Source organism: Panthera leo, chromosome B1 (assembly GCF_018350215.1).
Source record: "Panthera leo isolate Ple1 chromosome B1, P.leo_Ple1_pat1.1, whole genome shotgun sequence".
Classification (NCBI taxonomy): Eukaryota; Metazoa; Chordata; class Mammalia; order Carnivora; family Felidae; genus Panthera; species Panthera leo.
In genome coordinates, this window is record NC_056682.1 from 145,632,691 (window position 1) to 145,659,649 (window position 26,959).

A 26,959-nucleotide genomic window follows, 5' to 3' on the forward strand; every position below is an offset into this window, starting at 1 on the left:
GGTAAGTCTGAGTGTGGTTTTGATTTGTATTTCCCTGATGAGGAGCGACGTTGAGCACTTTTTCATGTGCCTGTTGGCCATCTGGATGTCTTCTTTAGAGAAGTGTCTATTCGTGTTTTCTTCCCATTTCTTCACTGGATTATTTGTTTTTCGGGTGTGGAGTTTGGTGAGTTCTTTGTAGATTTTGGATACTAGCCCTTTGTCCGATATGCCATTTGCAAATATCTTTTCCCATTCCGTTGGTTGCCTTTTAGTTTTGTTGATTATTTCCTTTGCAGTGCAGAAGCTTTTTATCTTCATGAGGTCCTAATAGTTCATTTTTGCTTTTAATTCCCTTGCCTTTGGGGATGTGTCAAGTAAGAAATTGCTGCAGCTGAGGTCAGAAAGGTTTTTTCCTGCTTTCTCCTCTAGGGTTTTGATGGTTTCCTATCTCACATTCAGGTCCTTTATCCATTTTGCGTTTATTTTTGTGAATGGTGTAAGAAAGTGGTCTGGTTTCATTCTTCTGCATGTTGCTGTCCAGTTCTCCCAGCACCATTTGTTAAAGAGACTGTCTTTTTTCCATTGGACATTCTTTCCTTCTTTGTCAAAGATTAGTTGGCCATACTTTTGTGGGTCTAATTCTGGGGTTTCTATTCTATTCCATTGGTCTATGTGTCTGTTTTTGTGCCAATACCATGCTGTCTTGATGATGACAGCTTTTTAGTAGAAGCTAAAGTCTGGGATTGTGATGCCTTCTGCTTTGGTCTTCTTCTTCAAAATTACTTTGGCTATTCGGGGTCAAAACCACACTCAGACACTACCTCACGCCAGTCAGAGTAGCTAAAATGAACAAATCAGGAGACCTATAGATGCTGGCGAGGATGAGGAGAAACGGGAACCCTCTTGCACTGTTGGTGGGAATGCAAACTGGTGCAGCTGCTCTGAAACAGTGTGGAGATTCCTCAAAAAATTTAAAATAGATCTACCCTATGACTCAGCAAAAGCACTGCTAGAAATTTACCCAAGGGATACAGGAGTGCTGATGCATAGGGGCACTTGTACCCCAATGTTTATAGAAGAACTTTCAACAAAAGTCAAATTATAGAAAGCCTAAATGTCCATCAACTGATGAATGGAAAAAGAAATTGTGGTTTATATACACAATGGAGTACTACGTGGCAATGAGAAAGAATGAAATATGGCCCTTTGTAGCAACATGGATGGAACTGGAGAGCGTTATGCTAAGTGAAATAAGTCATACATAGAAAGACAGATACCATATGTTTTCACTCTTATGTGGATCCTGAGGAACTTAACAGAAGACCATGGGGGAGGGGAAGGAAAAAAAAAAGGTTAGAGAGGGAGGGAGCCAAAACACAAGAGACTCTTAAAAACTGAGAACAAACTGAGGGTTGATGGGGGGTGGAAGGGAGGGGAGGGTGGGTGATGGGTATTGAGGAGGGTACCTGTTGGGATGAGCACTGGGTGTTGTATGGAAACCAATTTGGCAATAAATTTCATATTAAAAAAAGAAATAAATAAAAATAAAATAGTTCAGTCAAAGAAGACACTATCAGGCAGATGATAATGAATAGAAGCATAAGGAGGTGATTGAGTGAGCCCCACATATCTGAAGGCAGTTTTCCAAGCAAGAAGAATCACAAGGGCAAAACTCTGGGCAGGAAATTAATTGGTAATTTGAAGAATAGCAAAGAGTCCATTGTGCCTATGCAAAAAAATCCAATGGAAAAGAGGCAAGAGAAGAGGGCAGAAAGGTATCATCATGTAGGGTCATTGCACAGACTGAATTTTACTCTGAGCAAGATGGGAAGCCATTAGAGGTTTTAAGTGGAAACGTGGTGTAATGTACTTAGATGTAAAGGATGATTTCAATTACTATGTTGAAACTAGAGCTGGGGATGGGGCAAGGGTACTTGTAAGGAGACCAATTAGGAAGATATTGCAATAATCCATGTGTGGTATTATTGCGGCCTGTACTAAGGGTATGGAGAAAGAGTCGTATTCTGGATATCCTCTGAAATAGAACCAACAGGCTTTGCTCATTGGTTGAATGTAGGGGTGATATGGAAGAGAGAAGCCATAGATGGCTCTAAGTCTTCTGGTTTGAGCAACAAGAAGGATGGACAAGACAGAGGGAGACACAAGTTGGGGCAGGACAGAGTTCAGTTTGGAAGTGCTATGTTTGAATTGTGTCTGCATTATCAACATGAATATGTCAGAGAGAAACTGACATGGGAGCCTGGAGCTTAAGGGAGAAATCCATGGTGGGGATATAAATATGTGTTGTCAACTCCTAGATGGTATCAATGAGCTAAGTCCAGATGAGATCCCCTGGAGAGCAAATTTAGATTCAGGAAAAGCTGCTCTGAGACACTCCAATATTTAGAGGTTAAAGAGTTGCGGAAAATGCAGTGAAGACCAAGGAGATACAGCCAGTAACGTTGGAGGAAAATGTAAATGCCAAATGGGAAAATGTTTCAAGGAGAAAGGAGTGATCGATTGTGTCAACTGTGCTGAGAGAATCCAGGTAAGCTAAGGACTGAGAATTGACCACTGGTTTTCAGTATGGAAGTCATCCATAAACTGGACTAGAGAAGTTTCCACTTTAATGTTTGCCTAACTTGTTTTTTCAAAGAAGTAGAAATGCTCTAACATCTCCAATTTACTATTATACTTGTGATACTCTGTCCTTGTGTTTCCGATCATTTTTGTTCTTTATATATATCAGGGAAATGTCATTTGACTCATAGATTTGACTAATAGTTTCATCTTCATTAAACTTTCTTCTTAATAATAAAAAAATGTTTTTTACCATTTAATGCTTTTATACTGAATTCTATTTTATCTTATTGTGATCTCTGGGTTACCTTTTAGAATTACACCAAAATCAGACAAGGTCCCCAGATGTTACAACAGAATTGAAGAAAAAAATGTAAAGTGCAAAACAACTGAGTTAGAACTGAAAACTCATTTTATTGCTCTGGAGCAATTGTTTTGCCCTGGAGCAGAGGCCAAAGCATGAGTGTAATTTTTAGATTTCTATTCAAAGCTAATATGATAAACAGGCCCCCTACTGGTGGGCTGATCTTTTTGCATCACTTGCTGATCTTGCCCCTCTGCTTTCCCCTGAGCACACTCCCCATACTCCTTATCTCATGAGTTATCCTCCTAAAAACTAACCATGATGACTCTTCTCTGTTCAGATCTCACTTTGGTATTCTGTTATAAGATATTGTCCACACCCTTTGGAATAAAACTCATGAGAACCTGCTCAATCCTTCATAGTTTTTATATCTGGCTTCATCTTCTATATCTATACCCTTCCTACTCACCCTGTACACCCCCAAGCCATTCATCATGTTTTGTCATAGGCTATGTTTTCCTCTTTAATGAATTGGACTTCTTTACTTGAACTAATGAATGTCCACTCATCTTCTAAGGCTCTTCTTTAATGTCTGCCTCTTTCAGTGTGAACCTTTCCCCCAGTCAGAATAGGCTTCATCTACCCATTGACTCACTCCATAATTTGTTGCCACCTCTATAGTGTCCATAATCTTGTTGCATTGCTATTAGTTGTGTCCTTCTCTACTGGAGGACAGTGACTGCACCCAGAACGGGACCCGGTACCCAGTGAGTGCTCAGTAAATACTTGTGAAATAAGGAAAAATCAACTGTTAAAAATATTAATTATATTCAATCAAAATAACTACAATAAACACTTGCATTTTTAAATGTCTGTGAATAGAGAACTGAACAGCATTGAGAGAAAAAAAAGTAGATGTTAAATCTTGAGTAGCATCATCCTGGATGGGTCCCCTAAAAACATAAGAATTTCTTTTTCATTTCCAGTGTATCTGTTAGAATACTTAAGTGTTCATTTAATGAACAATGGTTCCTGGCAGCAACACAGGGCTTAACTTGAACAATTTTTTGGGCACCAAGTAATCTAGCCTTCATTTTTTTTAATGTTCATTTATTTATTTATTTTGAGAGAGAGAGAGAGAGAGAGAGAGGGAGGGAGGGAGTGGGGGCAGAGAGAGAGGGAGGATGGGGAGTGCTAACAACCTAGAGTACAAACCCACGAACCCATGAGATCATGACCTGAGCCAAGATCAAGAGTCAGATGCTTAACTGACTGAGGCACCCAGGCACCCCATAGCCTTCAGTGTTGTAAATCCATCCTTGAGTTGTTTTAATCTCCTACAACAACCAAGACTCACCGCTTTTTTATCAGAATCTGCTTCAGACAGTGGTATACATAATTGTTTTTTAAAATCATTTATAAACTTTCATAAATAAGCAGGCTAGGAAAAAGGAAATATTTGAAGATACTTTATTTATATGACAGAGAAATCTCATAATAAAGTCGTTATTTCATTAATTCACAAAAAGCACTATCTCAGTTAGAATTAAAGGAAAAGATGCACACCAAACCATGAAGACTTATTTTGTCTTCTTCTTCCCCCTGTAATACAAACAAAAATATGTTAAGTACTAATTAAGTGAATGGTGCAGCAGGTAACTGGTTCTATTATTTTGCATCGGGGAAGTACTAAATAGATGGGAAGATCTTCTGATGGCATTCTCTGAAACCTTAGAAAAAACCTAAGAGAATTTTGAGTTTGTTGAGTCACTGATTCAACATTGTGGACACAATTTTGTTCCAGCATTTCTAAAATAAACTCTGTATTAAATTGCATTTATTTTTTAAAAAAACATTTTAATGGTAGGTCTCAGGATGTATTTTGCTATGGATCAATATTTTGGGAGAATGACCATTAGATTTATCCTTGTCCGAATTTTCTGTTACCTGCAGTAATTTAAACTCCCAAGGCAGCACGGGTTTTTGAAATCAGTTTTGGACCCTGAAAATTAAAAGCAAATAAGAATCATCAGATGAAGAGATGGATGGCTCTGCCATTTTTACCATTAACTCTCCACCATCTAGGGGTGAACTCACATGGGGCTCAAACTCATGAACCGTGAGATCATAACCTGAGCCAAGATTGACTTGCACGCTTACTTGTTTTCAAATTTCAAGTACACCTCTGATGCTAGCAAGCTGGGACCATGGAAGCCAGAGAACACAAAAATCCACTTGTACCAATAGTAGACATAGCTTGTTCTCCTACACCAATCTCCAAATTGTTACCAAGCCCCACCACACCCCTCACCTTCCTCCACAAATCAGTCATAGAAATTGGAAGGTTTGCAGAGAAAGTATAGCTGCTACGTGTTAATGTTCTCTATATCTAAATGAAATGTCTTCCCATATCAAGCAACATTTATCTTTTTGTATCATGTTCATCAGAAAAGGTTTACATCAAAACTATTTTATCAGTTTTGTTTTATCTGATTTGGTTATCTGTGTTCCACCCTCTCTACTAAAAGCACAGGCACATATTGATAAGTGTACACCTGGCAAAAAGGCTGAATTATAAAATATCTTTCAAAATTGTAATGATGCTATATTCAAATATATTTAGTGACCTAAACTAAAGGCTTATAAAATGTAGGCAATTACAAATCCATTTAAAATTATTAAATAATAAGTTTAAGATAATTCCTAATTACTAGTCTGTTGATATACAAAGGCATGATCCTAAATGAGTTCAAAAATATTTTTTAGAAATATTCCCCCAATGAGGGTTGATGGCGGGTGGGAGGGAGGGGAGGGTGGGTGATGGGTGTTGAGGAGGGCACCTTTTGGGATGAGCACTGGGTGTCGTATGGAAACCAATTTGACAATAAATTTCATATATTAAAAAAAAAAAGAAATATTCCCCCAATATCTTGTTTGCACAATTAACTTGCTATTAAGTCCTTTTACTCCATTTAGCTGAAGCGATCAGTTCTAGGCCAGAAACTATCTAAATTATCATCAATTAATTATATATTCAGTTCATAGTTCCCTCTATCAGGAAATAAGTTGAATCTAATAATTTTCTTAACATATTCTAAAATTATGCTTCATTCTAATACTAGTGAGAAAACTGATTATTTCTTAAATGTCATAAATTCCTTCAACCTATTTCCAAATACATTTAAATCTCTGTGGCATTATTTTAAAGTTTTAGATGAGTGGAATATTCTTTCTGTTATTCATTACAGAAAACTCCATCCCAAGTATTTTGAGTGTGAAAATGAGCTTCACATACCTCTTCTGCAAAGCAGGCTTCCTGCTCTTGGCCTTGGCAGCACTTTTCCAGTAGACCAGAGAAATCTGCAATGACAGCCTCAAGTTGTTCTTCTGTTATTTGAGGCTTTTGCTTCACAAGGTTAATGAGAAATCTATAATTTAAACAAAATAAAAGAGAAATCTGTTATGCAAAGGTATTTTTCTAAAGACTTCCTAGCAGAGTCTTGAGAGTCCTAGCAACCCTCCCCCTAAACCCTCACTCCATCAACCCATCACCAGATTTACAACATGCACTCTGTCTAACACCTTCGTCAGAAATACTGAGGCTAGAAATGGGTAGATATCCCACTAGTCTGGATTTGTGCAGATGACTGATGAAACATGATTTTATAGTGCCACCATACTGATATGTAGTAAGATACAGTCTTTTTCTTACTTGCCTGGAATATCCTTCCAGTTCTCCAGTCTAACTTATATCCTGTCAATACTCAAAGACCCAGAGTTCCAAGCTCCTGCCATTCATAATTACCACACCCATACCTGAGCATTGGTCCCACCAATCACCTGCACTACTCATTTAGCAGCACTTTCATGTTGGAACCAATGTTGACTGGAGACTAGGGAAGACTTGCCAAAGGAGGCAGCATTCTTACTGTACTTTGAAGCATGACACAGATTGTGACAGCAAAAAAGGGAAGGAAAGGTTTCCCAAAATGAAGGAAGACAATTTACAAAGCAAGCGAGTAGGAGCACCTGGGTGGCTCGGTCGATTAAGCAACCCACTCTTCATTCTGGCTCAGGTCATGATCTCATGGTTCGTTGGTGAGATCGAGCCCTGCGTCAGGCTGTGTGCTGTGAGGATTCTCTCTCCCTCTCTCTCTCTCTGCCCCTCCCCTGCTCTCTCTCTCTCTCTCTCTTTCTCTCAAAAAAACAAATATTAAAACAAAGCAAGTGAGTACTAAAATGCATGGGAATTTGGAGAACATAAGTTCCACTAGCGTGTGTTAACACACTGTTACAGAATGCCTCCCACAATGAATTGAAATGTGCATTCCATCTCATAACACCCATACTTCATGGTTGACTCAAATATTATGGTTACTCTCTTCAAGAAGTAAACAGTGCGAAAAAAAGTTTCAATAGTGCTTTCCCAGTGTTTTGGAATGGAGGTACCCAAACTTACTGCAAGGACATATCCTAATTCCCCAAAGTAGACTGCCATTTTTCTCAGTCCCAACATGTATCACAACAGTAGTTACAGAGGATACTGTTTTTACAAACAAAAACTTGTCCGCCCTAGTGAAATTTTCCAGGCCTATGCTCCCATGAGGCTGTGAAGGCACTGAGACAAAACTATTTTAAAAGCCACTGTAAGTGCTTTGGGGCAATAACATTCTCCTAATAAACCCAAGATTGTTGGGTATGTAAGGTAGAAATCTCAACTCCTATTTGGTGTTGTTGGTCTTCTCCCTGTTAGCAAAGAACCATTTCTTACTGCTGCTTCATTGTTTGCAGTGCTACACCCTGAGCTCGGCACAGATCCTTATGGAAGATGAATCTGTCAGCAGAGAATGGCAAAGGGACATATGTTTCATCCACCACTAAGCTGCTGAAACACGGCCTCCTGTTGGCATACGAAGAAGTGCAGCACAGGCCAACACCGGGGTTTACAGGAGTCTCTTCATGCCTGATGCATAATTGTCCAATAATAAGATCAGCCTGGTTAGGACAACAGGAAAGAAGAAAGCAAGGAGATTCAGCATGAGCCGCTATGTTGACTCAGGCTTCCAGAAAATTCTTGCAGTTTTTAAGGCAGTAATTTATAATCAGTATTACCAAAAAAATCTGCTCCCTGGGATCATATGTTGCCACATTGTGGATTCTTTTTTCACTCATTGTTGGGGATAAACTTCACATTTAGTGGCAAATATTTCATAGGTAATGTCAAAGATAGTCCCTTCAGTTATTTGAAATACGCTTCCAGTTCCATACATACTTCCAAAGGCAAAAAATTATCTGCCCTGATGGCTTAAATACATGGTTTAAATTTTTCATGTATATCTATCTAGTGGAACTTTCCATTTTCCTTTTGGGACCCAGAGAATCGTTTTCTGAAGGTACAATTTCACAAGCCTCATCCTTTCATATACATACATACTTGCACACATCATACATGCATACAGGTACACATATGTATATGTGTGTGTGTGTTTGTGTGTGTGTATAATCCTAATTGAAAAGAAACAAGGCCAGCGTGTGTATGTGTGCATGTGTGTGTGTCTTTTAAGGCTTTCCTCTTGTAGAGTCCTCCTACCTTCCACACTTCAAAGATATTTCTTAAATACCTGGCAATAACTTGTAATAATGGCCAATATGTTTTGTGTGCATACTATGTATCCAACCAGTTCTGAACGAGTTACAGGGATTACCTCATTTAAGACAGTCATCCTATGTGGGTGGTACAATTCTTATTCCCAAATGTCAGATGAGAAAGCTCAAGCCAAGTGCTATAACTAGCTTTTCAGTGGTGACAGTGGACGGGGATGCAGGCAGGAGGCCTCCAGAACCTACACTCCCAATCTGCTACAACAGCCCATGTCCCTGCAGTCTCTCAGCACGTGGGATTCAATCAATGATAAAGGTGATGCTTAATCACAGGAATTCTCCTTCCACTCTTACCTTTTTGTGGAAAATTCCAAGACATGAAGACTAGCTAGCAAATAAGTCCTTGGCATTCGAAAGAGGAAAGGGGAAACGATAAATGTACAATTTGGTTCACAATTATGATTTTAAGGGAAAAAATAATGAAAAAAATCAGCCTGTCATTTTATGACACTAGTGACATTAGAAAGTAAAGATGATTGGCATTACTAACGAGAAAGTCATTTTCTTATTCAGCTTACCCTGTTCTAAACTCTTTACCCTGTTAAAGGGGTGAGGGGGGAATGTCCCTAATATGATAAGATGATTATACTACAAAAGGCAAAAATATAAGTATACTAAAAATAAAATGACTTGTAGGGGCACCTGGGTGACTCTGTCAGTAGAGTGCCCAACTTCGGCTTAGCTCATGATCTCACAGTTCGTGTGTTTGAGCACCCAGTCAGGTTCTGTGTTGACAGCTCAGAGCACAGAGCCTGCTTCGGATTCTGTGTCTCCCTCTCTCTCTCTCTCTCTCTCTCTACTCCTTCCCTGCTCATGCTCTGTCTCTCTCTCTCTCTCTCAAAAATAAACAAACATTGAAAAAGAAAATTTTTAATAAATAAAATGACTTACTTTCATCTATCAAAAGTGAAGCTTTTTTTTTTTTTAACTCAATTCACATTTTTTTCCTTGTGTCCATTAGACCAAACTCAATGCTTATGGATGCACAGTGGAGTAACTAAGATCTATGTGTGAACTAGATGCAGTGGGATAATAGCACAGCAGCAGTAGAGGCATGTGCAACCAGAAAGGAAATTGTGAAGAAGGTATGGCATTGGGTGTTGGAGCCTGGGCTCTGGGAAGAGCTGCATATGCATTCAAATATCAGCCCCACCATTTACTACCTGGGACATGTTGGTCCTAATGTAATTTCTTTGAGCCTCATTTTGCTATAAAATGGAGATGGTAATGGGGCATTTCAAAATTGATTTTCTTTGTCTTCTTTTTTTAACATTAAAGTATTTCGTGAACAAAAAGAGGAAATCATTGAATTGAATGATGTGTTGGTTATTCTCTTTCCGGTACATAAAGCTTGCTTAGACATCTTTGGATAAACTGGTTGCACTCCCCCAGCCTTTCTAGAAGGACCAGAAGCCTGGCCACATGCCCAACTGTTCAGAGCTGAGTTCATGCCCTCTCCAACTGTAACTAATCAAACAAGTGTAGTAAAACCATCTCCACAGTGGTTTTTACCATTTCCCCTAAATGGGAATTATGAGACCATTTCAAGTCAAACGGGGCAGAAACACAATGGGACTAAACAAAACACTCACCGCTCCCTCACCACAGGCCAATTGCTTGTCCTCACTGAGTTGGCAACAAGTGGCTGCTGCGGTTGCCATTTTCCTAGTGAAGGCCATCAGCTCAGGTGGGGTCAGCTGAGGGGCTTTCTTTGTGTAAGCAACAAGAAACCTGAAAGAAGCATTTTTTTTTTTCACCAAATCCTGCTGAGCCATTCATGAGTTTTTGACTCCTCACTCGTTCTCAAAGATCCTCTCTTGGTATCAGAAGCCATGATGTCAGCTCATTTGTATTACCAACAAGGTATTTGGACCACCTTTCAAGATGCATTTGCTCTAGCCACCACTCCCTATACTTCTATTATAGCGACATATCACAATGGGGAAACAAACTCTGGAGAGTAGCCTGACACCTATTCCAACCTCCGAAGTTTCACTGATACTAGCTTTGATCTATTCAGTGATTCCACTCTGACAGACTGCAACAGAATAAATATCTTTTCTGCAAAAATGTGCATGATTTGGGGAACCCAGAGAAGTACCAATATCAGACTTTTATAAGCCATTCTTCTTGCTCTCTAGAAGAGGGGAATGGGGATGACTACCTTCTCCCAAGGGAAATTGGGTGATCAGATTACACCGATTTCCAATATGAAATAGGGGCTGAAATTAGAGTAGCCCTGGGTGACTAATTTAGGTTTATATTTCCCTCGCACTACAAAATTTGAAATCACTGAAAGTGCTGTTTAAAAAAACATACGTGTTGGGGCACCTGGGTGGCTCAGTTGGTTAAGTGTCTGAATTCGGCTCAGGTCATGATCTTGTGGTTCGTGAGTTCCAGCCCCAAGTCGGGCTCTGTGCAGACAGCTCAGAGGCTGGAACCTGCTTCACATTCTGTGTCTCCTTCTCTCTCTGCCCCACCCCCACTCACACTCTTTCTCTCAAAAATAAGTAAACATTAGAAAAAATTTTTAAAAACGTACGCATTTTGTAAATAATACTCTCCTAGTTTCTGGAAGAGGCCACAGCTTCGCTTTGCCAACGCTTGACTTTCCTGGATATATTTCTCCAATTCTTCTTCCTGAAAATACAAGCATTATTATGTACATTTTCTTCTCTTCCGGGACACATAACTTTGTATGTAAAAATTGACCAATAATATATTATTCTGACACCAATCTTAGAAAAACCAATTTTAGAGGGTTTTTTTTGTTTTTTTGTTTTTAACGTTTATTTACTTTTGAGACAGAGAGAGACAGAGCATGAACAGGGGAGGGTCAGAGAGAGAGGGAGACACAGAATCTGAAACAGGCTCCAGGCTCTGAGCTGTCAGTACAGAGCCCGACGCAGGGCTCGAACTCACGAGCCGTGAGATCATGACCTGAGCCGAAGTCGGCCGCTTAACCGACTGAGCCACCCAGGCGCCCCTAGAGGGTTTTTTTGTAATACTAAAGATAATGAGAGTGTGACTTGTGACAATTAAAATAAATGGACCGGGGCACCTGGGTGGCTCAGTCAGTTAGGTGTCTGACTTTGGCCCAGGTCAGGATGTCATAGTTCACAAGTCCAAGTCCCGCATCTGACTCTGTGCTGACAGCTCAGAGCCTAGAACCACAGCTTCAGATTCTGTGTCTCCTTTTCTTTCTGCCCCTCCCCTGCTCGCACTCTCTCTCTCTCAAAAATAAATAAACATTAAAAAAATAAAAATAAGAACAAATGGACTTTGGGGAGATTAAGCTTAAAACTTTGTGAATCACCAAGTTATGTGAGGACAGAATTCAATGTTTGGATAAAGGATTACAGTTCTTTCTGTACAAATTCTTGCTTTTCTGGAGCTGTTCAAAAATGAGTATTATTGTTATTCTGTGTGTCAAAGAACTTTTGGTTGCCATTTTTCTTCCTACATTAGGCCACTGGTTGTTGACTACTAGTTAATAACTACTTAATATCTAGATGACTACTTAGTAGATATAACTAGCTAACTACTAGTTAATAACTAGATGCTTTCATAGAAACAGCATTTTTAATGGATAATTTCTATGCAGTTTTTCAGACTCTCCCTAAAAAGTAAGAGCAATTTACCCCTTTATCCTGGCATTCAAGAGGGTTTTCAGACTGGGAACACTTCTCCAATAACTCCTGGTATCCTTTAGCCACTCTTAGAATTACTGGGACAGCAAGTTTAGTATGTCTTCTGGAATATTCATAGGTAAATCTGAAATGAGTGTGAAAAAATGTCATGTTGTTGGAATTAAGAGACAATTTATTCCTGTGTTATATGGCATGCAAACGTTAAAATTCAAATGCATAAGCCTGGAAATCAAATATGACTTGAACTATATGCACAGTAAAACTATTAATACAAATTATAATCCATCCAATTGTTCTAAAATGCTATTTTGTTTTCTTTTGCACTCTTCACTTGGGTTTTTCAATTATGAGCTTTACAGTCATTTATTCAACAAATATTTTTCCAGTGCCTACTCTATGCAAGCATTTCTTTCAGCAGTAAGGATTCAGTAAGGTATAAGATAAAATGCCTGACCTCTCAAAAGCATACATTACAGGGAGACAGAAATGAATAAACAAAACTAGGTCATCGAATTCAGGTGGTGATAAATGAGTGAAGAGAAATAAAGGAAGATAGAATGTGGGGGGAGTGAGTCTTAATTTAGAGCATTGGTCAAGAAATGTCTCTTTGGGTGGCTCTTTTGGAACAGAACCCTGGGTGAAGGAAGCTACACAAGTACCTGGAGGAAGATCATTCTCAGCTGAGAAAATTTCTACTGCAAAGAACCTTTCTAATTGAAGAAGTGCTTCTATTAGATAAACAATTCTTGTTGGATGTGTGGGTGGGTAAGTTTAAAGATAATTCTTGAATTTACTAATTGTATTTCCAAGTCATAGATATAAGTAATATTTCGTTCTGCCACCAATAAATTGTCAGCGTGGGTTTCTTCAATTTGGACTTTGTTCTTGTGTGTGTAATTTTATTTAGCAGTGCAAATGATGTGAGAATGTCCAATCTGAATGCAAGTAGAGAAGGATATCCTTAGGGAATATGAAAGAGACAACTGGGCCATTATTTGCATTATTACATTAGAAGCAGGCTTTTAAATTTATAAAGACCCTTAGAGATCATTAAGCCTGAAATCCTAAGAGCTACACAAATCCCTCCTCGAATAGTGTCCATAGATATACACTGTACAATAAAGGAAAATGTATGAACTTGACTGCTTGCTTCCTATCGGTTATATTACAATAAAGTACTATACTGCAAGTATCTCTACACATTTTTATTTTCTTACAAAAATAAAACACATATTAAATAAATAGCAAATAAACTGTTCTAATAAAAGCCCTTCTATCTACCATTATCTATTGAGTTATACTTCGGAAAGTTTTGAAAACATGCACAGTGAAAAAGCACATTCATAACCATTAGCCCTTATTATCACAAAATATCCATATCTTATTTGGAAGCTCAGTAGTAGTCTTCATACGAGTAATCCATACAAAGATGACAGTGCTTCTGATCCCAGAGAAATTGATACAAAATAAAATATAACTTCAGTTAGTAGCAGCAATAGTGAAAGTCTCATCAGTATAAGATAGATCTCATTTCCTTATTCCCTACTTATCTGCTTAAATAGATTTTGGTTCAGAACATTCTAGCATCACCCAAACATACTGAGTTCAAAACCTGTAACCATCACTCCCCATTTCAGCAACACAAAACTGTCAGCTACATACTAATCTTTACTCATGTGAACATACATTTACAGAGTGTGTTACCTTGCCATGAAAAGATCTTTTTCCCTTGAAGAAAATTGGTTGAAATCTCTCTCTCCTAAAAATCTATTTAGATTCAGAGATAATCCTTCAGGTGTGTCATCATTTTCTGCATGAATTATGCATTGACCAAGTTCAAGTATGGGCAATTTGCAGCATTCTGCTATTTTGCTTGACAGAATATCTTGCCGAGAACATAGGTAGGACATAATTTTTTCCTGTAATAGGAAGATGAGGGAGGAAGGGAGGGAGAGAAGGAGAGAAAAAAAAGAAATAGAAGACATTTTACCTTGTCTCTAATGTTAGTGCTTTCTCCCTACTTTGCTTTTCCTTACTCCTTTCTACCTACCCGTTTGTTCAATTCTTCTTTTCATAGTTGTCAGCTAAAATCAATTTTGTTGTATTAGGAAGATTTTGAAAACAAGATAGAAATATACTCTTCAAACCAAATGACATGCACATAGGTATATATCTTTCTATTCCTATTAAAATGGGCTACTGGACAACGTTTGCTGTTGATGTCCTCATCATAGAGAGCAAACTTTCTGCTCCACGTTAACAGACCAATCTGCAGTGACCCACCATGACCTCCAGAGGGCAGGCTATAGATGATGAAATTTCAGCACATCTAAGAATGGAACAGAACTTCCATATCCCTGTCACGGGACTAAAAATCCAAGCCTTCTCAGTAAGAGCAATTAGAACCCATCATTCAGCCATTAAAACCAATTGACATACCATGTTGAAATTAATTTTTCCACTTTAAAGGAAAAGGGTGGTAATGAGCTCCAAAAATGGAAAAATAATTTAAGCGCCTATAGAAATCAGTAAAATCGTCTATTAAAACCAAGACAACTAACTTCAAAGAAAAACAAAGTAATTTTTCTAATATGCAAGTAAAAAATTTTTAAAAGGTAAAATAAATGAAATAGGAAATCTGTCTTTGGGAATCTTCCCCAGCTCTTCACACCAGGATCTCTGCCTTTGCTCAGAGATTGCCTCTTTCAGCCAAACTGCCATGGGACTGGCTCAAATGAGCATTTTATCTCCACATCCAACCCTTTGGAAACGAGGTTCAAGCGTGGGTTTCTAAGCCTCTTGAATATCTAAGAACAATGGTTTGAAGCCTTCTTGGAGAAGACGGTGTATCACCAGGGACCAAAGAGGAAGGAATTTGGGGATAGATAGTCCTCTTGTACAGTATCCAGGAAGCCTAAAGTTGGCCCAGAATAGATGAATGCCATGCTGCTAAAATGGCGACTAACTATGGCACGTTTGAGGATTCTGTTTGGGGGATTTTCTTTTGGTTTTTAATTCTCCTAGAGCCCTTTATCCACGCCTCTCTCTGTGGCTTTGTATCTTGTGGAACAGTTTCTGGTGTTGTTTTTGTTGTTTGTTGTGTCATTTTGTTGTATTCATATAATAAATATAATAGAGCCCCTTCTGTGGCCGAGGCATCGTGCAGCCGGCCTGTGGAGATAACAGCAAACAGAAGACAGGCCCTACATGCCTCATCTCTCCCATCAAACTGTAAATTCCCCGAGCGAAGCTTCTGCCTTAGTGTCCTTCATAGTGTCTAGCACACAGAAAGTATTCCGTATATATTTGCCAAATGAAATGATAAATGGCTAGAAAAACCAATTGGTTAAAAGTAAAGAGTCTCTCCCCCAAGATTCTATGTGGAGTTTATGATCATTTTCAGAAGAAAGAATGGGCCCTGGTGTCACGAGAGGAGAGTATCTCTTAAGTGAAAGGCAGGGTTAACAAAACACGGTTTCAGTTTTACTGTCAAGAAGTCTGTGACTTGACTCAGCCAGCTAGCTACCTTACCCTGTGACCAACTCCAACAGCCTTCTCCCATGTAGAAGGAGAGCCAAAGAAAGAAAAGGAAGTGGAATTATCTCTGTTTTGGGAAACAAGACTCTTTACCCCATCCTGCAGACACTCCAGCACGTTTCCTCTGCAACATTCCTCATGTATGTGGGCCACATCCAGGACCAGTTTCTGAATTTCGGTAAAATTCGCTTTGGAAAACTTTTGACTCAATTTAGTAACAGTTCTAAAGGGGAAGGAAAGGAATTGGAAATCAATCCTGATTATCTACCAAAATTAAATAATACAGAGAGAATATTAATATAGTTGCAGTTCCAAAAAGAAAGAATTGAAATGCTTTCGCTGTTTGAAAAGAAAAGGGAGGGGCGCCTGTGTGGTTGCTTTAGGCTCAGGTCATGATCTCACAGTTCATGAGATCAAGCCCAGAGCCTAGTTGGAGTTCCATGTCGCTCTCTCTCTCTCTCTGCCCCTCCCCTGATTGCACTCTATCTCAAAATAAATAAACAAACATAAAAAAATAAAAGAAAAAGAAAAGGGAAAGCATTACAAGTCTTGTCAATTCCAACCAATCTTTGAAGGCAATGGTTCTATAAAGTGACCCATCCCCACAAATACTTTGGACATTATTTATTTGTCTTTAAAACCTTTCCTGTGAACTGGGATGAAATCTATCTTTTTGCTGCTCATCCGTGATGCTGAGTGCTTATAATCATCATAGTGAGTGGGTGGGAAAAAATTAAAAAGACAAACAATTAAGAAATGGAAAATTCCATGAAAATAATAATCATTTTTTTTTTTACTTGGGAGAAAAAAAAATACTCTGAGAATACAGAAGGGGCGTATATGTGCAAATACATGAAACAAGACAAGAAAGTAGAGCCCACCGAACATTCAGACATGTCAGCATACCAAGAATGGAGTGTGGCCAGAAGGGAAATAAGAAGTAAAAAAGCTTGTTCTTTCTAGATATTTCCTTAAGTGTTAAGAGATGTCTAGATGAAACCACTACCCCCTAGAGCAACTGGTGTTGCTGCTTCTGATAAGGATAGATTTTCTTTATAAATTTATAACATTTAAGCTTAATCACTTATGGAGAGCAAATAATAAATACAACCATTATAATAATAACTTAATTTATATTTTATTAGTAAGAAAAAATTGAAGCAATTCACGAATCAGTCTAAGCTTCTAATAACTAGAGTTGGAAGGTAGTTAAAGCAAAATCTGACCTATTCTAAGAAAACATTTTAGAACTAACTCCATGACTAACTTTAACCTAGGTCTCCACTATGTATAGTAATTTTTAAATGTGTCATTTAACAAGCACACAAACAAATGAACGTTGAATGCATGTATTTAATACTCGTCAATTAGCATCTCAAACATTTTCCTACACTAGAAATGCTTCATTGTAAAGGTTGAAGAGCACTTTAAACCAGGTATGTAGTTTAAAATTTTCTAGTAGCCACATTAAAAAGTAAAGAGGAAAAAGTTAAATTCACTTTAATAACATGTTTTTAACCCAATATATCAAAAATGATACCATTTCAACATAGGATTTCATTCATATGCGGAATCTAAAAAAGGAAACAAATGAATCAACAAACAGAAAAGCAGATTCAGACCTATGAAAACGGGGAACAAACTGGTGGCTGCCAGAGGAAAGGAGGGTTGGAGGATGGGCAAAATGGGGGAAGGCAGAGGGAAATACAGGTTTCCAGTTATGGAATGAATAAGTCACAGGGAATAAAAGGCAGAGCATAGGGAGTATATTCAATGATATTATAATAGCGTTGTGTGGTGACAGGTGGTAACTACATCTCTATAGGTGAGCGCAGCAAAATGTATAGTGAAGTTGAATCACTATGTCGGGTGCAACCTGGTGCAACATTGTGTGTCAACTACATGCAAATAAAAAAATTTATTTAAAAAAATATTTTAGGGGCGCCTGGGTAGCTCAGTCGGTTAGGCATCCGACTTCGGCCCAGGTTCTGACCTCGTGGTCTGTGAGTTTGAGCCCCGCATCAGGCTCCGTGCTAACAGCTCAGAGCCTGGAGCCTGTTTCAGATTGTGTCTCCCTCTCTCTCTGACCCTCCCCTGCTCATGCTCTCTCTCTGTCTCAAAAATAAATAAATGTTAAAAAAATTTAAAAAAATATTTTAATATGCAGTTAACATAAAAACCAATTAAGAAGATATTATACATTCTCTTTTTCATACTCAGTCTGTAAACTCTGGTGTGTAGTTTACACTGGGAGCACAGTTCCTCATTCACATCAGCCAAATTTGGAAACGGTCAGGAGCTACATGAGGCCAGTGGCAGCCTTGCCCTGTAGTACAGCCTTAACCCCTTGGTAATTCTGATTCTTACATCTGATGCCAAAGTCTCAACTGTCAGGATACAGACAATTCGAGATCACTGGCCTAGTAGACGAATAGGAATCAGGAAAATAAATCACGATCAGGACGTAGAAACACTGGGCTCTGAAGACTCGCAGTGGGGTCCTGAGTAAATTGCTTTAATCTCTCTGGGTCTCAGTTTATTCCCACGTACAAATGAAGAGGTTGGACTGTCTTCCTCAGTATCCTTACAGCAAAGACAGAATATGAGACAGAGGTAAATTAAGTGTGCTTCACAAAGAGTTAAGCAGCAGACTATGGGTTAGCTTCCTTCCACTCCTGGGATTTCAGGATTCTAATCACATCAGCTCTCATCAAAGGAAACTTCATTCTCAACAACAGAAACAATGAGAAAAATGAGCTCAAACTGAAAAATAGTGGTTTTGCACATATCACCCTCTTCCCTACTTATAGGGCGTAAACTTACATGGCTCGGAAGGTTCGGGGTCCAAAATTTCTCATCACTGCACATATATGTTGATTTAACAAACTGCTTTCTCTTAATTCTTTTGTAATCAGGGCTGTCTAGATATACAAGAAACAAGTTGTCAAGAAAGGATGTATTTTCCTTTGCAGGTGCTAATAATTAGAAAACCAACAGCTTCAAGGAAAGCATGAGACCATAAGGAATATTACAAAAATTGCAAACATGATACATTTTTACATTCACTCTTTCTTTTAGGTTGGTTTATATACATCTATGCCAGACAGATTTATTAAAAATACTCTAAAACAAGAACATTATAACTGTCATACTTGGGATACTGAGTGCACAACTGTACTTTTAAACTCATTGAAACCTGATGATTTCTTAAATGTCTGCTCTGTCACACACATAAAAGTGAATAAATGATAAGATCGCGTCACAGACTGACGTTCTGGGAATCATCACAGTCTTTAGGAAATTTTTGTTGTATGACTTTTGTTGCGGCAAGTAATTAATTGTGGACGTTATTCTCATTCTCCAAACCCAAAAAAGCTGCTCACGTCTCCAAACCTACATTTCCTTTCATTAGGTGATGATGATGTTTACACCTCAAATTTGTTCTTAGCATCAAAAGAAATAATGAACGTAAAGTATTTGTCATAGTTTTCTTTCTCTTTTTCCTCTCTCTTTCTGTGCCTCCTTTTCTCCTCCTGCTCCTTCTACCGCACCTCCTTCCACCTCCTATTCCTCTCTCTTTCATTTATGTTATGACCCGTACCTCTGTCTTCCTTTATCCCACCCCCAGACTCATGTCCTTAGTCATATAATACTTGTTGGCCAAAGGAATGAATACAAAACAGCAAATCCAGCTGTTTTAGCCCAAAGAATATCAGACTGCTAACATATGCTCTATTCTGAAAATGGTAGTCTGCATACAAAGCATATTCCCATTTTTAACTTTGTTTCGTTTTAATGAGCCATAGCCAGATTAAAGGATTGGTTCAGATATCTGTACAAATATAATACCTTTGTTTGGAAGCATTCGACTGCATTTTCAGTTTTGCAGCAAGGTGGAATTATTTTGCCATAGTGGGTAGCCAAAGAAAGAATTGTGGGTGCATACAGAAAGGGGTGCCTTCTTGCTATCTCATAGATGTACCTATGAAATGAAAAGGCACTGTAAGATTTACAAACATATAAAACTAGGACAACCATTAGAACTGGAATCCGGAATCATCCACCTCGACAGTCCCCATGGCAAAGATGGTCTAAGGGCAGCCTCTCTATTTCTCTGGCTTAGACATGCAAGACAGCAGCATGCAAGGCAGAAGTGATTGAGAGTTACATATAGGATCCCCTAACAGAGAACCTGTGTTCAAATCCCTGCTTCGGAATGTACTAGCACTGTGCCCTCAGCCAATTATCTCAACTTTCTAAACTTCAATTTCCTAGTCTGCAAAATGTGAAAAGAGTGAAGTGAAAAAGGACAGGCTTCAAAGGCAGGTAGTGAGCACTAATCTGATCACGCATGCCAAGCACACATGGTCCTACAAAATCCTAAGTGTTCAATAGCTGCTAGCCATGTTTAACGTATCTTAAACATTCCTGAATCTCTAATTTTTTTTAATTTCCGGGTAATTCAGTGAACACGAAACACCAAGTATTTGGCTCCAGAAGGAACCACTTTGTGCGGTACTAAAATATTCCCGGGCAAACTAAAATGGAGAGATTAGAAGGAAGGAAAAACAAAACAAAACAAAACAAGGTGTATCTCACAACTGTTGGGTCCGGTGAGTGTTGTGTACTCATCTACCTAGCATGCTATGGAAACAAAGTTGCACTTCAAATGGTCCGCCTGATTTCCTAGTGCAGGACCTCAGCTGGTGCAAAACTATTGCCACTTCTCTGCCTTTTAGAGTACCTCTGTAAATTGCAGAAATACTAGATTACGCTTGGTACTACTCTCCTTCTGGGGTTTTAATCTACCTTTAAATTGGATCCTTACCTGTTCAGGAACATGTCCCTGTTTTCTTCATATGCTTTACAACTGGTGACAGGTTCTGGAACTTGGAAGGGTGGGATGGATGACGGAGTAGCCTTTTTGTGTGCCAGTAAACAGCTATGTCTTTCCTCTTCACTTTGGCTGCAACAATCTGAGAGTCCATACTTTTCAGAAATTTCCTTCTCATGGCAAATTTCGTCCAGAAAGGCAGATAGCTATAGGAAATATTTGTTTTTAAAGAAAGACAACTAACTGTATTTTGAAATTCTGTGAAACACATGAGTTTTCTAATACCCAAAATCAGAACTACAAATTAAAAATACAAATTCCAATATATTTTATTTAGTTTCAGCCAGATGAGAGCTTTCTCTCATGTCTTTTGGGAAGTCGAATTTTGGTGTACAACCTTGAGAAATACACATGACTATTAAATTACTTTATCTTATGGCCAAAATGAACAAATCAGGAGACTATAGATGCTGGAGAGGATGTGGAGAAACGGGAACCCTCTTGCACTGTTGGTGGGAATGCAAATTGGTGCAGCCGCTCTGGAAAGCAGTGTGGAGGTTCCTCAGAAAATTAAAAATAGACCTACCCTATGACCCAGCAATAGCACTGCTAGGAATTTACCCAAGGGATACAGGAGTACTGATGCATAGGGGCACTTCTACCCCAATGTTTATAGCAGCACTCTCAACAATAGCCAAATTATGGAAAGAGCCTAAATGTCCATCAACTGATGAATGGATAAAGAAATTGTGGTTTATATACACAATGGAATACTACGTGGCAATGAGAAAGAATGAAATATGGCCTTTTGTAGCAACGTGGATGGAACTGGAGAGTGTGATGCTAAGTGAAATAAGCCGTACAGAGAAAGACAGATACCATATGGTTTCACTCTTATGTGGATCCTGAGAAACTTAACAGAAACCCATGGGGGAGGGGAAGGAAAAAAAAAAAAAAAGAGATTAGAGTGGGAGAGAGCCAAAGCATAAGAGACTGTTAAAAACTGAGAACAAACTGAGGGTTGATGGGGGGTGGGAGGGAGGGGAGGGTGGGTGATGGGTATTGAGGAGGGCACCTTTTGGGATGAGCACTGGGTGTTGTATGGAAACCAATTTGACAATAAATTTCATATATTGAAAAAAAAAATTACTTTATCTTAAAAGGGAAAACACCATGCAATATTTTATCCCCCCCAGAAAAAAATATTTGAAATATTTCATTTTCCCCTCTTATTTTATCAACACTTTGGCTCCATGATATCTATGAGCCTTTTAAAAATACGTAAGCCACTTTTTTTGTTGCCTTAATTTTACCAACATCGGATGATGAGACCGATAGTCCTAAGAATGCCTTAGAAATACATGTTTCATTCATCTCAGGAAATTTTGTATAGCTTCTATAACTGCTAATATTTAGAGAATCCTACAGCTCTTAAGCAAGACTTTGAATTCTCAATCCACATAAAAATCATGCCTTTAAGTTTACAATGATAAACCGCCAATCTGTAACATTAACGTGAACCTCTCACTGGACGTAAAGTTGCAATATGGAACGTATTTTGCTTACTTTTTACATTAGCAGGACAAGCCAAAAATAGAGATGCAAAACAGAGAGTTTTATGAAATCATCAATTTCAGAGTTGCAAAGTATTTTATATCTTTAAAAGGGCATCTCCTCTAAAATATTCCAAATACATTGACTTTTGGCCATTCATCAATCCCACCATGAGAGAAGATTCTCTGGGCATTTTGTCCCATAATTGGGTAACTCTAATCATTACAAAGTTCCTAGGTTTTTTTTCTATTGAAATAAAATAAGCAATAATAACTATTATTTATTGATCTTCTACATTAAGGTATATTTAAAAAAAACTATTCATTGTTTAACTAAAACTCAATTATAAATGAGTTTCATATTTTGTTATTGTTTGTTAAATCTGGCAACCCTCAGTATGTGCCTCACTTTCACTACAGTATAGAGTATAGTGTAATGAAGCCAATAAGGGTGTTAATTTTAAAGCCTGACGGCCTAGTTTAAATCCTTGTTCTGGACTCCCTCAAAAAAAGTTACTCAACCTCTCTGTGCCTCGGCTTCCTCAACTGGAAGAATAGCATTTACCTCCTAGGATTATTGTACGTATTTAATAAACTAATGTTTGTAAGCAAAGCTGACATTCTACCAGTAACCAGTAACCCCAGTGAGGGGTTCTTCTTCGCTCACTTGGACATCCATCTGAGTCATCAGTGCTATGCTCCATGTTATAAAATATTTTTATTATCAATGAGTATGTAACACTCCCTAGGATAATGTCTGTCACATTGTGTGATTAATAAAAAGTGACTTCTTCTGTTATTATTATATCCGTCTTTATGACAAACCTGAACTGAAAGCTACTATTATTCCTTTTTTTACAGATAAGGAAACCAAATCTCGAAGAAGTTAAGTACCATGCTCATGGTCACCCAGATATTCAACTTTCAGAACCTTTGCTCTTAGTCACCATGTTTATATTGTCTCTTTACAACAGGTACTCACTGCTTTTTCTTCAACAATTCAGAATTAATCCAATTCTTCTTTCATACAACAAGCGTTCAAATATTTAAGTGTATTTCTCACGGCATCCCTGTATCTGCTCTTTTGCCTGCTAAACTTTGGTCAAATACTATAGTGGGATAATATTATTATTATTATTATTATTATTCACTCACCTGATTTTCTAAACACCCTACAGGCTGCTCACTGCCCGTGGATTTCTCAATTACAGTCAGTATATCTTTCACCATTTTGCTTACTTCTTTGTAAGTGGCTTCTTGAACAAACTGAGCAAAAAATATGGTAGCTCTGGAACAAAAATACATATGAATGCTTAAGGAATAGACATGTCAAGCTGCTTTTCTTCAAATGTAGTTTTCGTTTGTTTTTGTTTTCTGTTATGTGACTTGTTTAGGGGATGACTTTTGCTAAAAAAAAATTATGTGAAATTAGATTCTAGTCATCCAGAAAGAAACGTCAATCTTCTTGCCCCGTACCCCCAAAGTATACATATATCTATTAAAGAACTCAAAGTGGATTTTCCTTAAGAGTGGTTCCTGCTTTTGTGGTCACCCATCCACTGCAATGAACCTACAGCTGAGGGTATCTATATTCTACAGTGCCTTTCAAATTTAAGCAAAGAATTGGTCGTTAGACGTCTGCCTGTATCTACTCTTAGTTGATCAAGATCTGATCCAAGATGGTATTCATGGATTGACCAAAGAATTGTCTTAATAGGGTTCTGGGTACAAGCAGTAGCAATAAAACACTATTTTAAATTCCTTATTAGAAATTTCAGGAGCATAGAATAGACCGAACTCAAAAGAAAAACATACTCTCTACAAATAACAAAGTAGAATATTTTACCTCCTATTATTTGCTACTAGGATTTACATAGTATTCAGAATACAGAATATTGTAATATCATCTTATTGGTACTGATGTGAAAAACTCCTGCATTTATATATTGTGGTTACCACTGATCTGATACTAATCTTCAGTTTCTAAAATATGATTTGGTTTTTCCCATGGAATTTCAAGGACTCTAGAGGTTAATTTAATCTAAGGCATGGACCAACATTTCAACCTCTTCAATATCCATTTGATATCCAATATAAATAACTTCTTCAATTAGCTTTTGTACTTTTCAAAACCCATAGGGCTATCCGGCCTCATTTAATTACCTAACTAAAATGATTATTGCTTTGCATATTTGAAGTGCATTTATATGAGCAAAACTTACAGGTCAACGAAATTCATCTCTGCAGAACATTGGGAAGAATCCAATATGGAAGCTGGAAAGCAAAAGAAACTCCATGAGAAATGGTGTTTTCAACTGCAACCAGGAAAGTGACCGTTCTTATATGTAAATGTGTATGTTTAATTTAGAACTGCACAACTGAGAAGACATTAGGGAGCATCTATCCAAACATCTTAACTTTGTACTTGAGAAAGCTAGGAAACTAAGGAATAGCTAAGATAACAAGAATAATTTATAGTAGACCTAGCACTAAAATTCAGTTGTTTGGTTTCCCCCTGTACTGTGATGCTCTAATTGGCTTGGAAATGAAAGGATTAAAAATACATTTCAGACCTCCTTTTGAACATGATTGCATCACAGTTTGCTTGCTTATTTATATCCCAGCCACATTGTTTCTTCTTTAGTCAAATAATGATCCATTTTTTTCTGAAGTAAAGATAAAGATGTTACTTATTTTATCAGTCTGAGGGGGTTTTATATGTGAAGGAGCCAGGATTATAGACTCATATATAGAGATATAATATAAATATATTTCAAAGTTAGCATGTATGACAATTATATAAACAATGTACAAAACATTAATTCAACATGGAATGTATAAGTCATTCGTAGATAATCTGGAGCACTGCCATGATTTTGTAAACCTCTTGTAAAGCTACAAGTTTATCATACATTTAAAGATATTCCCCATTAAATATTTTTCTTCTGTGTGGAGCAGGAAGTATAAATAAATCAGGACAAATGAATAAATTCAAATGTAAGAATTTTGATGTAGAGAAAAGACAAAAAAGAAAACAAAATATCTTACCTATTCCATATGCATTTCTGTGCATTGTTCGGGGTTCAGAAAAATTTAGTAGGAAAGTTAAAAAAATTGATATGACCCACTTCATGGTTGTTAGTTATTTTTTCGTTGGCAATGATGGGGGGAGAGTATTGAAAATCATGCTGAAATTCTTTTATACCCTTCTCAAGCAACGCCTGTTAATTAGTAATCTTCTGTTAGTATATCAGTATATGTGTTACTTTATTTCCTTAGGTTGCAAATGGGACAACTTGTCGATAATTAACAGCACAGGGATTATTTGCATTTTATGTCCAAGGACACAGACCTCTTTTCAAAGGAAAAAAGGGGGAAAAAATTTGCAAATTCATCCCATGTTGCAAATGTTAACAAATACTCTCCTCAACCTACAGAGTATTCAAAGAAATGTTTTTTCCTGAATTGCACAATAATGAATATATTTCAAATTAAAAATCTAATGGAGCCATAAAGATGAAGATTCCAGACTTTGTATGAAATTCAGCTAAATGCATTAATTCCTTTAAAAAATATTAATTGAATGCCTGTAATATGCCAGGCACTGGACACAGTATTTGACCAAATCAAACTTCACTGAAGAATACATTCATTGCTTGATTATTATATGGATTAACTCAAAAATCCTTTTCACCTAATTTCGTGCCACTACAGTCCATTTTTAAGTATTTAGTATGCTGTGTATGGCTTAACAGAAAACTTAGAGCACAAACTCTGATGAACCAAGCCCTATAATAATTTTGTTTGTTACAAAATAATTTTGCATGTATGCCAAACTGAAGTGGGTCAGTTGCACTCTTCATTCAGCAACTCGAAATGATTTTGTTAACACTAACAAAGGAGCACTTACAAATGCCACCTGATTCTAGGAGGGGTTCACCTCGTTAAACCACTGGAGGAACTTTTAAAATTCCTGTTGCTTTGACTGAACCCCATACTAATTAAATCAGAATCTTTGCAGGTGGGATCTAGGCATCACTATTTTCTAAAATCTTCACAGATTATTCACTATTCTAAAGTTAAGATTAAAAATAAATGAATTACTGTAGGAAATAAATAGATATGGTGCATTCATTTAAAAAAATTTTTTTAACATTTATTCATTTTTGAAAGACAGAGCATGAGTGGGGAAGGGGCAGAGAGAGAAGGAGACACAGAATCCGAAGCAGGCTCCAGGCTCCGAACTGTCAGCACAGAGCCCGATGCGGGGCTTGAACTCTCAAACCGCAAGATCATGACCTGAGCGAAGTCGGACGCTCAACCGACTGAGCCACCTGGACACCCTGATATGGTGCATTCATTAAGTGGAGTGATATTCAGCCACCCTAGTAATTTTGTGGCAGAATACTTAATGATATGGAAATATGCTCATAGTATGTCACAAAGTAAAAAAAACAGGTGTAAAATTACTGTTTTTGTAATTCCTCCTTCCTGCTCAAAAAAAAAAAAAAAAAAGTAGAAGACAGGAATAGTCGATGACAAAGTTACAACACTGGGTTTCTCTGGATGGTGGGATTGCAAGTGAATTTCTCTCCCTCGCTTTCCCTCTCTCTTTCAAAACTTGTTCAATGGAAGTTTGATTATGTGATTTAAAAATAAAATTTAAAATACTAATTGAGTGTATTTTTTAAAAAGAAATTATACGGCTTAAGTCAGAGAAAGACACATACTATATGATTTCACTCATCTGTGGGATTTAAGAAACAAAACAAGTGAGCAAAGGGAAAAGAAGACAGAAAGAGGCAAACGGAGAAACAGACCCTTAACTGTAGAGAACAAACTGATGGCTGCCAGAGGG

The 26,959-nt window shown here is 37.8% G+C and overlaps 1 protein-coding gene across 1 annotated transcript; it reads right to left on the bottom strand.

Annotated features, from left to right (window-relative positions):
- Positions 1 to 4,823: 4,823 nt before the first annotated feature.
- Positions 4,824 to 25,234, bottom strand: LOC122217117 (alpha fetoprotein). Its single transcript, XM_042934011.1, has 14 exons — positions 25,150 to 25,234; positions 24,324 to 24,375; positions 23,257 to 23,389; positions 20,543 to 20,754; positions 19,564 to 19,696; positions 18,538 to 18,635; positions 15,808 to 15,937; positions 13,882 to 14,096; positions 12,169 to 12,301; positions 11,070 to 11,167; positions 10,120 to 10,258; positions 7,638 to 7,861; positions 6,162 to 6,294; positions 4,824 to 4,868 (listed from the first exon to the last, which is right to left on the bottom strand). Exons 1-14 carry the CDS (start codon positions 25,232 to 25,234, stop codon positions 4,824 to 4,826), a joined length of 1,830 nt encoding a protein of 609 aa, XP_042789945.1.
- Positions 25,235 to 26,959: the final 1,725 nt, after the last annotated feature.